Source organism: Lolium perenne, chromosome 4 (genome assembly GCF_019359855.2).
Source record: "Lolium perenne isolate Kyuss_39 chromosome 4, Kyuss_2.0, whole genome shotgun sequence".
In the NCBI taxonomy this organism is placed as follows: Eukaryota; Viridiplantae; Streptophyta; class Magnoliopsida; order Poales; family Poaceae; genus Lolium; species Lolium perenne.
In genome coordinates, this window is record NC_067247.2 from 138201206 (window position 1) to 138215457 (window position 14252).

General features: G+C 40.0%; 1 protein-coding gene across 3 annotated transcripts; it reads right to left on the reverse strand.

Annotated features, from left to right (window-relative positions):
- Positions 1–2959: 2959 nt before the first annotated feature.
- On the reverse strand, positions 2960–13360 carry LOC127294018 (uncharacterized). 3 transcript variants are annotated; one of them, XM_051323752.2, is made up of 20 exons: positions 13203–13360; positions 12395–12494; positions 12095–12205; positions 11738–11794; positions 11544–11614; positions 10842–10941; positions 8561–8631; positions 8324–8424; positions 8140–8243; positions 7946–7999; positions 7811–7866; positions 7683–7721; positions 7429–7573; positions 6290–6471; positions 6133–6200; positions 5659–5731; positions 5523–5584; positions 4522–5446; positions 3556–3846; positions 2960–3383 (listed from the first exon to the last, which is right to left on the reverse strand). In XM_051323752.2, exons 2-20 carry the CDS (start codon positions 12470–12472, stop codon positions 3110–3112), a joined length of 2862 nt encoding a protein of 953 aa, XP_051179712.1. In that variant the 5' UTR covers positions 12473–12494; positions 13203–13360; the 3' UTR covers positions 2960–3109. The 3 variants fall into 3 exon arrangements, with proteins under 3 accessions (XP_051179712.1, XP_051179713.1, XP_051179715.1); XM_051323753.2 differs by having other exon boundaries at positions 13096–13345; XM_051323755.1 differs by lacking the exon at positions 13203–13360 and having other exon boundaries at positions 10842–10936.
- Between the last annotated feature and the right edge of the window lie 892 nt (positions 13361–14252).

Genomic DNA, 14252 nt, shown 5'->3' on the forward strand with positions numbered 1-14252 from the left:
GCTCGCGCTAGCCTGGCAAAAAAAGGCGCTAGGAATAACTACGTCAGGAAAACTACAGAGCCAACACCTACATACTTTTGGTGATATGTGTACCACTGTATTCGACGACTTATCCTGCCGCAGGCACTACCACATCGATGACACCGGCAAAGATAGCGGCGGCCAGCTATATGGTATTCTTTCTTTGCAGCGAAGATGGCAAATGCCAGTTGAAGGCACTAGTGTAGGTTTTTTGGTGTTCTTCCATCGCAACGAAGAAGATGCATGCAGACACCCAAAACTCTAGTTTAGGTGACTGGGTGTTCTTTCTTCGCTACGAAGAAGCCGAGAGCCATCACAACTCACTAGTTAGGTTTCCTTATTTTGCAATTTTCCAAATTATGTACCAAAATGTATGTAAATATATATATCTTGCAACAAAAAGCAATGAGAAAAAGTTGCAACCAAAATGCATAGGGCCGTTGGGCATGTCCCTGACGCCACCATTTCGGTATCTAAGGTCCGACGCAAACGGACGAGCGCAGTCACTTTTCGCGTCCGTTTTGCGTTGGGCCGTTGGAGATGCTCTAAGTTGCCTCCTCAGAACGGTGAGCTCCAAGAACTAAAGCATCTTTTAGTTAGTTCAGGCCGTTAACACGGCCACCACTTTTGTTTTCGAAAAAATTGAGTAGGTCTTTACTTGAAGAACCACTTTGCATCCACGGTGAGTAGGTTTTTATGTTGCAATTGTGTTTGATTGGTACAGGAAGAACCACTAGCAGTGGCCAATTTGAAGACACACTTTTCTTTGGAACATCGTTGAAAGCCTGACCAAAGTTTGTATGATCCCTGATTGAAATGTTTGTGAAAGCTACTGTCTGTCTCCTAGCCAGCTAGCTAACTAACTATCCGACATCTGTTTGCTATACGGCAATACTGAGAGTCTGGGAAGAAAAAAGAGAGAAGTGCAAAAGGAAGCTAGCTGGCGAGCATGCTAGGTGCTCTGTTTCAGGATAACTAGAGTACATGAGCAGAGGCAGTCAGTCAAAACTAAACAGATAGACAATTAGACATCCCACAAAAGTAGAGAGTTTCGCACAGTCTCAAGTGCTGACGATCTATATACAGAGATGGGCAGACTGATCTTGTTGCAACTACATTCATTACAAAGCAGTAGAAGATACGAGCACCGAGCACAAACCACCTTCCATAAAAATATGAGCGCAACAGAACACGCTGAACTACACACAGAGAGGCAGCACCCATGTCTTCTGATCACCAGAACAGAACACCAGATGTTGAAAAAGCCCGCTAATACACCCGCCAGGCTAGGCCGGGCAACAACGTGGGATAGGTGGAGCAGAGATAGAGATGTACGGAGACATTAGGTAGACAAATTAGGCTCGGTGGTTTCATGCGCCTAATATGCCTCTGAGTTTATAGCTAGCACACAAAAATGAGCTTGCTACACATTCATATACGGAGAGAAATACTCTCTCTGTAATTTTATTTCATCCGAAACCTAAGGAATAGTGTCTTGCATAACCACATCTTATCCATTCATCATCCTTGGTTACTCGTGGTACACAATCTTATTAGTATTACTTTTTGCATCACGCATACTACAGTAGCTGAAACATGTTTTTGTTTCAACACTCTTTCTTACAGATACATTGAAGTACAACAGGTCTGGCCAGTGCCATATGACACCTTCCATCAGTAAAGCCCTCCTTGTGGCAGGCCTCAACACATGGATCATGCCCACAATAAAAATTGGTGTAGGTCTTGCGGGCCTCTTCGCAAGTCCCGGCTTCAGAGCCTACAAACAAATCACACAATATGCATGGTGCATGAAAACATATCAGATCCTACAATGTTCTACAAAGAAACAGGATAGAAACATGTGACACCTCAATTAGCAAATGTGTAAATGTTGCGTTGAGGAAGTGCCTTGCTCTTAAATTGATTTCTTTTAGAAAAATTTGCCTGAAACCAAGAGGAGTAAGAAACCATGCCTTGAGGACCTTGGAACCTTGAGGACCCCCATGTCTCCGGGAATAAAGTAAGAAACCACAGAACTGATGGAAATCCAAATAGTATACTCCTCTTATAGGCATGGATGAACATGCCTAAAGAAAATTCATTGTCAAAGATACGATTGTGTTATTATGTCTGGAAGATATGTCTGTATCTGCACGATGCAAACCTTTGATGGACATAACTTATTTCCATGGAAGGTATTGTCTAGACATTTAACCAAAACATAAAGTTGTTCTCCATTTTTCTATGGATTTTCTAACATGCTCGAAAGCTGTTCATATTATCTTATTGAATTGGTAGTACTGTGAGGCAAGGAGACATCTTTGTTTGTAGGCGATTATTTGATTAAGACGTGTGTGCTACTGCGACCTGTTCTACTGACATGGTGGTACTGATCGGTTTCAACAGTTAATTCTGCTCTGAAAATTAGTTTGCCGCCGTAGTTCTTGTGTCCATTATATTATGTCTACAGACGACAGGCCATGGCTGGGTGCCTTTTCCTGTTATTATTTGGCTGATAGAGAGGTGGGGGAAGAGTATATAGCAGGTGACATTTCCAACCAGGATCTTGAACCTGTCAACAAACAGTTATTCAATTAGATCAGTGAGCAGAGGTATTCTAAGGATAAAAACTGACGGCTCTTTGGTAGTACACGGGAGTATGCTTTCACCAAAAAAAAAAAAAGTACACGGGAGTATGGTTACTAGTAGTATATAAAACTTGACTTACTCAAAACAAGAAACCTAGTTACTAGTCATAACAAAACCGAGCGTGCAAACTATCAGACTGGAAAATATTGTGACTTTGTCTTCGTGGCTATGATATGATTTTCCCTTCTGGTGCGCGCAGAATAGCACATTGCCACAACAGAGCAAGATCGCTCTGGAAAATAATTAACATGTCCCACTAGTACTTTTTTTTCTTACCGTGCTACAGAAGTTGACACAGATCTCAACTTTATTACCAATTATTAACTGCGCACCAACGTGCAGACCAATAAATGTTCGTAATCAACAATTACATTGTTCAATGTTGCTGTATATAGGGACATTCAGTAGTATTCAAGCATGTACTAGCGGACCTTAAAAATCATGAACTAAACCTACTCCGGACTATCTCATACAACACTCGAAGGTAACTCTTGGACGAATCGTCTTCGGGTAGCTGCAGGAGCTTCGCAACGCGTGCATACGAGAACTGGTTCTTCGGAAAAGAGTCTTGTGTTACATCTGTCTCAGGCTCCTTGTGGAGCTTTGGTGTTGAGAGCGCCCACTGTATCGACCATATGGCAAGCGGGCGCATGTAGCACAAGGACCGGTACCCATCATCATTGTTCCACGATTCAGGAGTTTGGAACGCGTATCTGCAAAACAAAGTTGTCATTGCTTTTTTTTTTGCACAATAAAATTGATTCCGGAAGTTAAATAAAGTAAATGTGTTATCCACTGTAGGAGATCTAAATTAGCCAAGATGATCATAAACCAGATTTCTGTTTCTTGCCTCAAGTCAGATGTTTGCACATGAAAAATACTCACCCGAGTCCTTCTGGAGACCACGCAGCATGATAGACCCCTTCAGCTGTTTTGAAACCCTCCTCAACCAGGCCTTCTTGAATCATAGTTGCAGCAAGCGCATATGTCACGCCTGGCCATATCTCCCTAGATTGCATCGAGGTCATGTCCAGTGTGCCATCGGGCCACATCCCGTTCATTGCTCCCCTTTTACCATCCTTGAACTTCATTACGTTGAACGAATATATCTTTTCTAGTGCACTTTGTGACTTGTCCTTGTCAACAATTGGAGAGAGACCACAGGCTTTAGCATACCTAGAAAGAAGACATCTGGTTTGATGAGTTCATTCATTAATAGGATAAATATATTTGAAGTGCATTACGCAATGACATGTTAGAAATGTGACAGAAACAACACTTGACGCAGTACATTATGATGCATAGGAGCTCACATATACAACTGGACCTGGAGTACACCCTTGGTACATTTTCTAAAGGATTTTTTGTTCAAACGGTACTCTGATTTGTTGCTTCATCAGTAGTGTATTACTGCAATTCTGCATTATATACATGACATGACAATAACAAACATGTATGTACATCCTTCATATCGTTTTAAACAAATCTTCAGCCATTCGAAAAGCAGACTGGATAAAGTATAAATATCTACTTGATAGAAATTTGTTAGCAAAATCTGATTAACCATTTTCCCCTTCTATATAATCTAAATAAGCATAGCTGTCATTTATGACAATCTAGAAGCTCAAAGGAATCAGTATTCAGTAAATGCTAGGACAGAGGAAGCTACAAAATGAGTTACGTGCCTAGTTGTTTCTGGTATCTCTCATTACAAGAAATTGGTTGATAAGATTGGTGCAAAAAAAATTTAAACAAGGCAAAAGACTTGCAATTTTCATTAATTAAGGAGAAGAGAGTTGGTACAGATTTGGAAACCAGAACAAAGATAGCAAAGAGTAAACACATATGTACCATTGTCCAGCCAACTGATCGGCGTGGATTGAGGTGCTAACTTTAGTGCCTGCATCATCATAATTGAAGTAAGAACCATTCCACAGCTTGTCATAAACAGACTTTGCCTTCTCATACTTGTTCCAGAAAAGCTCTTCGGAAGCTTTATCTCCTACTTCGTGTGCCAAAGCCGATGCAGCCTGAAGAGCAGCCACCCAAAGACCACCACAGTATGCGCTTACACCAGCCATGGACCACACATCATAAGTTTGATCTGGAAAGTCCTCATTTTCAATCATCCCATCTTTATCTTTATCAAATTGCTCCATATATGCCATTGCCATATAAACAGATGGCCAAACAGCTCGGGCAAAAGATTTATCGCCTGTGGCCACAACATCTCTGTAAACTTGCAGTACAAACTTTGGGTTCAAGTCCTTCCATCGGTCTGTGTTATGGAGTGTGTATGCGTTCACTTTGAACCATGGGTCATATAGACCAAGATCATGAGGAACAGCACCAAGAACTTTTCTTGCGGCAAATTTTCCATCATGCAAGAGCTTGAGCTTTTCAGGATCGTGCATCATGACAGCAGCGGCAAAGTCTCTCTGAATGCTGAGTTGAAGTTTTGGAAATAGCATGATAAGTGAAAATGATGCATAGAAATGAACATCATATGTATTCCACATATAATACTCAATTCCCTCAAGGTAGAGAAACTGGCCAATGTTCTCTTCCCCCTGAAGCAAAGTTGTTCCTATGGCAGAATTTGATGCAAGAGATGCATGCATTCTTTCAAGTACTGATGCCATTTGATGAAGAATGTCAGTGGCAGTATTAGTCCGTGAAATCATCTCATTGTCATCATCTGTTTCTCCATTTGACATGTCAAGAGAAAACTTTTTTTCCCCAATGGCTGTCAAGCTTTGAATTGGTGGCAATCCATCTGTGGAGATGGTCTATGTTAATACTGATGGAAGATAGTTGTCTTCAGTTAGACGAAAACAAGTTCAGAAAAATACCTGTCCATATAGTTCCTCCGGCATTAAGATAGTAAAGTTCATTGAATAGTGTGACTGGATACCTGTTGAAGAAAATTTATGCTATGCATCAGTGTTCAGTACTCGGAAATGTTGGAGTGTGCAAGGCCAAACATACCATGCAGGAAACCTCTTGTCTTGTAGAATAGGATTCTGCCACTCCTCAATTTTCATTTCCCACGTACGATGTTCTGTTAGTTGTCCAGAGTTAAACAGTGAAATTCAGTAACAAATATAAACAAAGACAAAATATAACTACCGTAGTAATACAGTCAGATGCCTCTATTCCTACAACGAGTGATACAAATGTAAAAACTTTGGTCATGGTAATAGTTATTTGTTGTGATTACTCATTTGTCTGGTAATCAGAGGATATGTTGATGGAGTTCTCCTCAACTAGCAGCCTGGAAGAAACCAGCAGAGAACTAACCATTTTTGTCAGTTCACAATGCAACTTGGATAAAATGGCAACATTGTTTATATGTCTTTCTTTCGAAATAATACATTTTTCAATGTTACAAGGTTCTTTTATTATGCAGTGCACACTGAAGAACGGAACATTAGAAAGTTCTAGTGAGGAATTGGGTTGTACCAAGAATGGCATCATGGGCAAGGCTTGCTGCTGCATCAACATCTGTGCCGTAGAATTTTGTATAACGCCTGCAAAACCCAGGAAAGAAGTCAGTTTCAGTTTTTCTTTTTACAATTTTATATTTCTGGGAAGTAAATGTTTTGGATTCGATTCTAACCTATGGTAGGTTTTTCCACTGCAGAACTTTACTTCAGGGGAAGCCCATGCAAGCGAAAATGTCACATTCCGGGTTGCCTGGGGAGCAAGCTTAACTGAAGCTGCAATAGCTGCCCCTATTGATGTTCCTGGTCTGGAGGAAGCTGATGTTTTGACGGGATCAAGATGGTCAAAAGATCCATGCTGCCAAAACGTTAAGGAAGTTGTGTCAGCTCTTTATTAGAGAATATCAAAATCTTGACATATCAAACTGAAATATATAAGCTTAGTATGTGGCTTAGTAGCACCTTTAACAAGAATACATAAGCATGAAGCAAAAAAAAAATGCAAATTGCACATTATGTGAAACTGTTATTCGGGACCTCTAAGTCTCCAACTGTAACCAGAGTCTTTCTCGAAAATCACTTGCACAGAGGCAGCTGATCAAAGATCTTTCTATCCATCAGAATCAATTGCAGTAGCCAAGAGTAACCAGTTCACTGAAAAGGATTTACTGCTCCAGACTGCTGCATAGCCACCTTTATCCTAGGTAAGAAAGATTTCTTCTTTTCTGAATAAACATCTAGACTGCTGATCAGCTTAGCCTTGCTAAGGATCTGGACGTGATTGAGTGAATTCAAACACCAATTCCATTTAACCTTTGAGTTCTTTCCTAGTTTTCCAAACCTCTTTCTGGACTCCTAGACTGAACTTCTCTGTCTCAACAGAGGTTTTTTTTTTGCCTTGTTTGCAGTTATTTTTGCGGTGGGCCACAGAACATACCGAGTCTTCCCTCTAATGATGTCACCCCGATATGTGTCCATCACAGTAAGACATTCCACAATCAAGTACGGAACACACAACATAAATTTACATGTGCAAGTAACTAAAAACTTATACAAACTCAACACAACAGTGCTGCCTGATATGTCACTCATTATCTTCCATCCAGTACACACAAACAGAGATTTGACATCCAAAGTTTGGAACTTCTTTAAAATCAACTCCATAAGGTGCAGTAGCAATGATTTGACAATTTCCCCAGAATTTAAAGCTAGCATGATGATGCAGCAGGGGATATTTCATCCAGTATTTTCGCAAAATATAACTATGACATGGTGAATTGAAAGTTTCTGCTCCGAAAAATAGTTCTTAACAAACCTCTTTCACTGAAGTCCACATATCTTTTGCTGTGAATTCATCAGAGCTTCCAGACATTACAAAGTAGGGGCATTCGGAGATATGAACATCCTCTTTCTCTTGTGCAGCTATGGAAAAAGTTACTGGTGGCTGTCCATTGGCAGTTCTGATCTCGGTTAAGAAAGCCGTTCATGACTGAGTTAAAGTTCACATCATCGATACCATTAAATAACAGGACACCATGCATTATATATAAATTTGAAATAGGAAATTACCTATGATGTAACAGTATACCATGCACGCCATCCTTTTCTCTGTCAACATTATATTGATGAAAATATAAATCCAACTATTTATTCAATAACAAGGTTGAAAATAAGACATATATTTCCATTCATCTTACATCATGCTCGAATTAGAATGGTAGCCTGTGAGTTCAGATTTTCCACCAACAGAGTTCTGCAGAGATATAAACTTATGTTCAAGTTCAAAGGTCCAAAAGTAGAAGAGAATTGCACAATATCAAATACAAACTTACAGCCCATGTGAAAAGCAAAGTCACATCAGCAGCTGTGTTTCCTGAATTTGTTACCTGTTTTCAATAAAAGTCAGATTAGATGTACTGGTGTGGTGTGTGTATCATCAAGCTGAAACCAAAACAAAATCTCAAACTAATTGAAATCTATTATTAAAAAGTGCATGTAAGGAAATCCATGGGAAGTATCATATTACTGTGAAAGTGAATACTGCAGCGGGGTAGCTGCTTTCTTGATAATTGTGTGGAATAATTGGAGAAATCTGACGGCACACTATCTTGAGATCCGGGTCAGGTTCTCCTAGTAGACCATAATGCAAAGTTACAAAAAAAATAACTATAGTTACTTAGGAAATATTTATATGGTTATTGCAACAATACCATCATAAACAGTCCAGGCCCTAGGGTAAAGTGCATGATACGTAGATTTCTGTCCACTCAGGTTCCAGTCCCAGGATCCAATCCCTGAAATGTTAGTTCCTCTGCATTTAAGAAAAAGTTCTAAGGAATGTTTTCCATATAATTGAAAAAAATACGTTCAAATGCTACATTTCACATATTATATAGGCTAACTCCATGCTTAAATATCAAATTAAGAAAAACATTTGATAAACTTACTTTGGCAGATCCGGTTTCCCAGGATGCAACACTGTCGAGTATTTTCTACCGCCTTCGCGGGAAATAAAGGCCTAAAAGTGAGAATGTTACATTAAATCTACTCAAATATCATGCCAATGTAAAGTTTCGCGTTTTGCCATATTTATTTTTATTTAATACTCCCTCCATTCAAGGCTTATCTTTTTTTCAAAAGTTTGACAGATATTCATATGGATGTTCATACTCCCTCCAGGTAAAGTTTGACCAAACTTTTGGATAAATCTATCAAAAAAATGGTATTCCACAGATATTCATATGGATGTTTAATGATACTAATTTTGTATTTTGCATGTTAATATTTTTGGATAAAGTTTGACAGATATTCATACTCCCTCCAGGTAAAGTTTGACCAAACTTTTGGATAAATCTATCAAAAAAATGGTATTCCACAGATATTCATATGGATGTTTAATGATACTAATTTTGTAGTTTGCATGTTAATATTTTTTTTATAAAAACTTGGTCAAACTTTATATGGTTTGACTTTTCAAAAATATTATAATCCTTATTCATTGGAACGGAGGTAGTAGCTGATAGAAACTAACAGGCTAGTCATAGAGCTGACTTGGCAACTAATGCATCACGACAACGTGCAGATAAAAGTTTAAGAGAGGATCTAAATAGACCATTTACTTATGAAGCTATTATTCTGTTCATTTCAAGTAAAATTTAGCTGAACCAAACATACGAATGGGATGATCGAGTATGAAACCAAAAGTAATAGTCTAAAGTTTCCACTACTACACATTGTAATCACTTTTTGTCTCTCCAAAGGAGGGTTCCTTCATACTGTTGACATTTCTGACCGCTTTTTACCTCTCTTGTTCCTCCATTTTGTTCTCATCGTCCTTCCATGGAGATGCCCATCGGACCATCTTGCCAACTCCTTGACCCATGCACATATCCCCTGCCTCAGTTCTATTTTCTCCATTGCGCCAGGTTCAGAGGTCCTGGTTTCGAATCAGCCTCTTTGCATAAAAAAAAAGGGAAAGGCTGCCTAGAAATTCCCTTCCCCAGACCCCAAAATGTATGGGAGCTTTCAGCACTGTGTACGCCCCTTTTGCCAGGTTCAACGTCGACCTCGTCCAATCAATGCCTTATGCATAATTCTGCTCCACCATTCACTCTCCCAGATTCTTGATGACACGCACTTCCAAATGTAGCACTTCAATGGAAAGGATGGAAGGAAAAGTATTACAGTCGCGCCATGCTGGCTGGGGGAGCTCAGTGTCCATGTTGGCAGGCTGCTGAGAATAGACTAGAGTACAGGGAGAGGGTGGTGGCATGGGATGTGACCAGTGAAGACGAACTCAGACAGTGTTCTTAAGTTTCTGTTTGACAAAACAGACAACATAGCCAGATAGGCAGGGCAAGAATTGTGGCTAGGACCAGCAATGGTGGAGGCCTCGACAGTCCCTAGTAGAAGAAAAACAAGATGGTACAGCAGGTGGAGCTGATCAGTGGCAGAGGGAGGAGTTAGACCAGGAAGGATAAGTGGGGGAAATTATAGGGAGGAGTTAGACCAGGAGAACTGAGTTCTAGCTCAGTGGCAAGGCAAGCGAGTGCGCAGCCAGCCCACCCGGGTTCGAATCCCCATCCGCGGTAATTTTCGCAGGAGGGGCGAATAAACCGGGTTATCATCCATCCGCGTCCATCCGCGGGGAGAGTCTCATCCTACCTAACAACGTATAGCCAAGGGAGGGATCATTCCCCCGTTGGTCAACGTTTTTATAGTAAGCGTGAAATGATGAAGCGGCCTATTTTTGGGGTGTTCAATTTATTAGAATATCGTATATGAAAGAAAATCCTAAAATGGCAGTACTTTTGGTGGTAGGTGGCCTCAAAAGTGGCTTTCCAAGTGGTTTAAGGATTTATTCAGGTATAAAAATCCAGAACTCAATACTTTAGTTGAAATCAAATCATCATATATTATCTCTGCTAGGATTAAGGAGTTCAGTTTGTGAAATTTTGAACTTCTGTAGAGCGACAGAGAAGCAGAATAAAAAAGAATATGATATCTTCTGTGGGTCACAATAAAGGCCACCTTTAGTGGCCCACTTAACTTACTGCCGCCCCACTGAACGACGTATTTATACTGTTATACATATTTCGTTGCAATAGACCAAAAATACTATCTTGTTTGTTGCCAAGTTCATATCGACGACAACAACATCAATCATCAGATAGAAATGGACAACATAAATGTGCCAAAGAGTAACGATGAAGAATACTGAAGACTTACAGAAAATTGATTTGCCATTACTGGCTTATCTTCACAAGCACCTGGGTACAATTGCCAGCGTTGAAATTCACCTTTGCAGCTTCTTCCAATGCTTCCTGCACTACAGTTTTCTAACAATTAGAGGATAGTGTAATAAAAGATTCATCAAACGAAACAAGAGTTCTGCACTAAAAAATATTCTCAGGTTCTACGATAGTTTTATCCATGTGAAAAAATGCTTTGTTCTTCCACCAGAAATGAGTGTACAACCCACTCGTCCATATAACAATGCAATGCGTTTCCCCGAATTTAGTTTTCAACCTAATTAACAAAAATAATAGTATACAGGAGACGGCAAGTGCAAACTTATGTGTAAGCATACTGTTCAGTAAATAGGCTTCAAATATATATAGTTTTCAGATCACTGCAAGTGAATGATGAATAAATAGAAGGAACAAATATAGCAAACTCATTTGCTCATGGAACTTATTGTGTTAGATAAGAGTAAAAAAATAAAACAGGGTACATGTAAACAAGCGCTGGATATAAAAGCATTAAAAATCCTCCAAGCTCACTTCTGTGTCAAGCAACTTAACACTGTAAAACTAACAAAAGGCAGTTTTCTAGTGATGATATACAGACTAGGATGGATGCTCTCGCCCAGTAACAGATGCACATTCAACATTCATACGAAAACACATGGTATACTGAGAGAAGGTATACCCAATGCCGCCAAGTGGAACACCCTGACCAGATTTGGCAGTGCGCTTCTTCGTGGGATCAATAATAGCAACCTGTAGAAAACAAACAAAGATAGCACTTACACAAATATCTAAATAAAACATCAGAAAGAAAATGAGTAATAGATAAAACTCCACACAATAATGAGCAGTCCAAGCCAACATGTGAAAACATACTCGTCCTTTTGAAGTTTCTTCAATGATGTGGCGAAGAAGACGAAAACCAAGACCAGCCTGCAACAATGCAATGAACCTTAAGCAGGGGGGGGGGGGGGGGGGGGGGGGGGGGGATAATAGAAACATCAGCAACAGACCATGAAAGGCCAGTAACAGAGTTCACTTTGCCTAAAAAGCTACAAATGTTTAAGCCTAGTAAGAACCCAGAGGATATCACAAGAAAGCAAAACATAAGAATTTAATAGGAGGTATCAAATAATCATTGTTATTTCAGATAGATCACTAGACTAATTGATTTTGATCTGGTAAATTTCAGCAGACGGAAAGACAAAGACTTGCATAAAGTAGAAGAAATACCATCTGACGTCCCTCCCTCCATGTAACCCCAAAGGATGGCAAATCATATGTGACAGTACTGAGCTTGTGTTCCCATGTCAACTCTGGAATTTGTCCAGGATCAACCTTTTCCTGACAAGAAAAAGAACACCCACCGAACCTCAAAAAAAAAGATCAATGGTAATAGCAGAAATTTTCTATTTTTTATTTTTCTTCTGAAAAAAATTGATCCACACATTCAAATTGGTGGTAGAATCCATGAAGTCATCATGATATGGAACAAATCAGACGCCCAAATGGATCTTGGAAGAAAGAACTCACTGAACCAACATCACTCTGCGAAGGTGAACTATTCCAAGACACACCCGTTGGTGGCTCATGGACCCCATTCTTCTCCATTTTGTCTTTCTTCGAGCTAGGCCTGTAAACAGATTGAGATTTGAATATATGTAACAAGCGTACATCTTTGTTTTTTCCTAAACTATCTGATCATGTTATTTTAAAAAAGCATGTGTGATCAAACAAAATGTGTTAATTCAACTCAAAGATATGGAGACTGTCAGCCATTTTGAGTATCCACTATTACGCAGATTCTGAGAATCCGGCATCCACTATCGAAAGAGTTTATGTGTGAAAAAGTGAACTTTTGTATTCTATTAAACAATCCCCTGAAGACAGATATTAAAATGATCCACGGTACACGTCGCACGTCAACATCTCATTGCCTCAACAAGTCAACAATGCCAATTTATCAGATGAAAATGGGTATTCAACTCGGTCGCATGCTGTAACTAACTCCCTTAGTAAATCATAGACAGAATGCAACAGAAGCAATTCTACCAGAGGAGCCTTTGCGCATCAGTACTAGTACTACATGACACGGGAACTGTTAGTGTTAGTTCAAAGTGAAAATTCTTGGCTGCGGTAAGTAAGTAAAACCCAATCATCCAACGGAATTGCGCGACGGAGACGGCGCCCAAACTCCCAAGAAAAAGGCAAAGGAGAAGAATGGCAAGGCTAACCCCCAAGAACGCCGGCGGGCGGCGGCAGCTCCCTCCAAGAACCCGTCCAGGAAGAAACCTTTCTGGGTTGCTCTAATGGGGCGGGGGGACAGGATGAAGAATCTGACCTCTCTCGATCTGAAATCCGATCAGGGGATCTGAGCAGTGCCAAGTCCGGAGCGCCTGCGACGGAGGGAGAAGGAGGCCGCCCCGGAACCTGAAGTAAACTGTACTTTGTGGCTTCAGTTTATTGGAGAACAAATGGACAGATGGTGGGCCTTTAGCTAGACCGTGGGAGCAGCGAGCAAGGTTTGCTTTGCTCCCGCACGTGTGGGGTTTAGCCAAGAGACGTGGAGAATGATCAGCATCACGCAAATCTGATGGGCAGATTAAGCAGAGCCTCGTAAGTGTCACGTTAATCACTACAGTTAGGGGGTATGCAAGCGCAATCTTGCTCAAATCCCGCCCCAAAACTGATTTTGGATTTCTCATTCTTAAAATTTGGACAGAAAATCTAAAAGTGGGCTAGAAGAGGGATATTGACGCGACACCTTAGCCACGTTACCATTCCTCAAATGATCAACATCAGCAAATCTGATGGCTACAAAATATCCTTAAAATCTCGCACCTTAATTATGAATCTTAACTTATATAATATTAACTAGTTGATGTTTTAAGTTTTATTTATTATTACTTCTAGAAAAAAATCGGATTATTGTTCCTATTTTAGAACTTAACTGCCGATTTTAATTGAAATTGTGCTTCACCGTTAAAGGAGTAGGTAGTTTCTACCGTTGAAACTCTAGGAACCGACTCGGCGGTACCATTCTTATTGATCAAATGAAACGAATTCAGAATTTCAGACGTCAAGTTGATATTTCTACATTTTGATTATCAAACTTATACAATTGGCCGTAAGCGATGCCATAGACTATAGTTGCTTTGCACCCATCACAATACATTTATTAAGTGTTTGAAAAGCTCGCAAACATCCAAATTGTTGCAAGTTTGCCATATCGACCGAATGCATCATCTAAGGGCATCTTCAATGGTAGGGGGCTGTTTAGGCGCTTAAGTGGAAAAATATCTAGAAATTAATCCTACCTTGTGTATTAGACTGGATCTCCAACGGCAATAAATTCTAAATGCTTATTTCACCAACGAACTCAGTTCGCTTT

Excerpts from the sequence above, each read along its gene's own strand:
- LOC127294018 (XM_051323752.2), bottom strand. The coding sequence starts at position 12,472 with ATGGAGAAGAATGGGGTCCATGAGCCACCAACGGGTGTGTCTTGGAAT. Across the intron at positions 7,867-7,945 it reads CTTTGCTTTTCACATGGGCT|AACTCTGTTGGTGGAAAATC; the intron begins GTAAGTTTGTAT and ends ATATCTCTGCAG. Across the intron at positions 3,847-4,521 it reads GATCAGTTGGCTGGACAATG|GTATGCTAAAGCCTGTGGTC; the intron begins GTACATATGTGT and ends TCTTCTTTCTAG.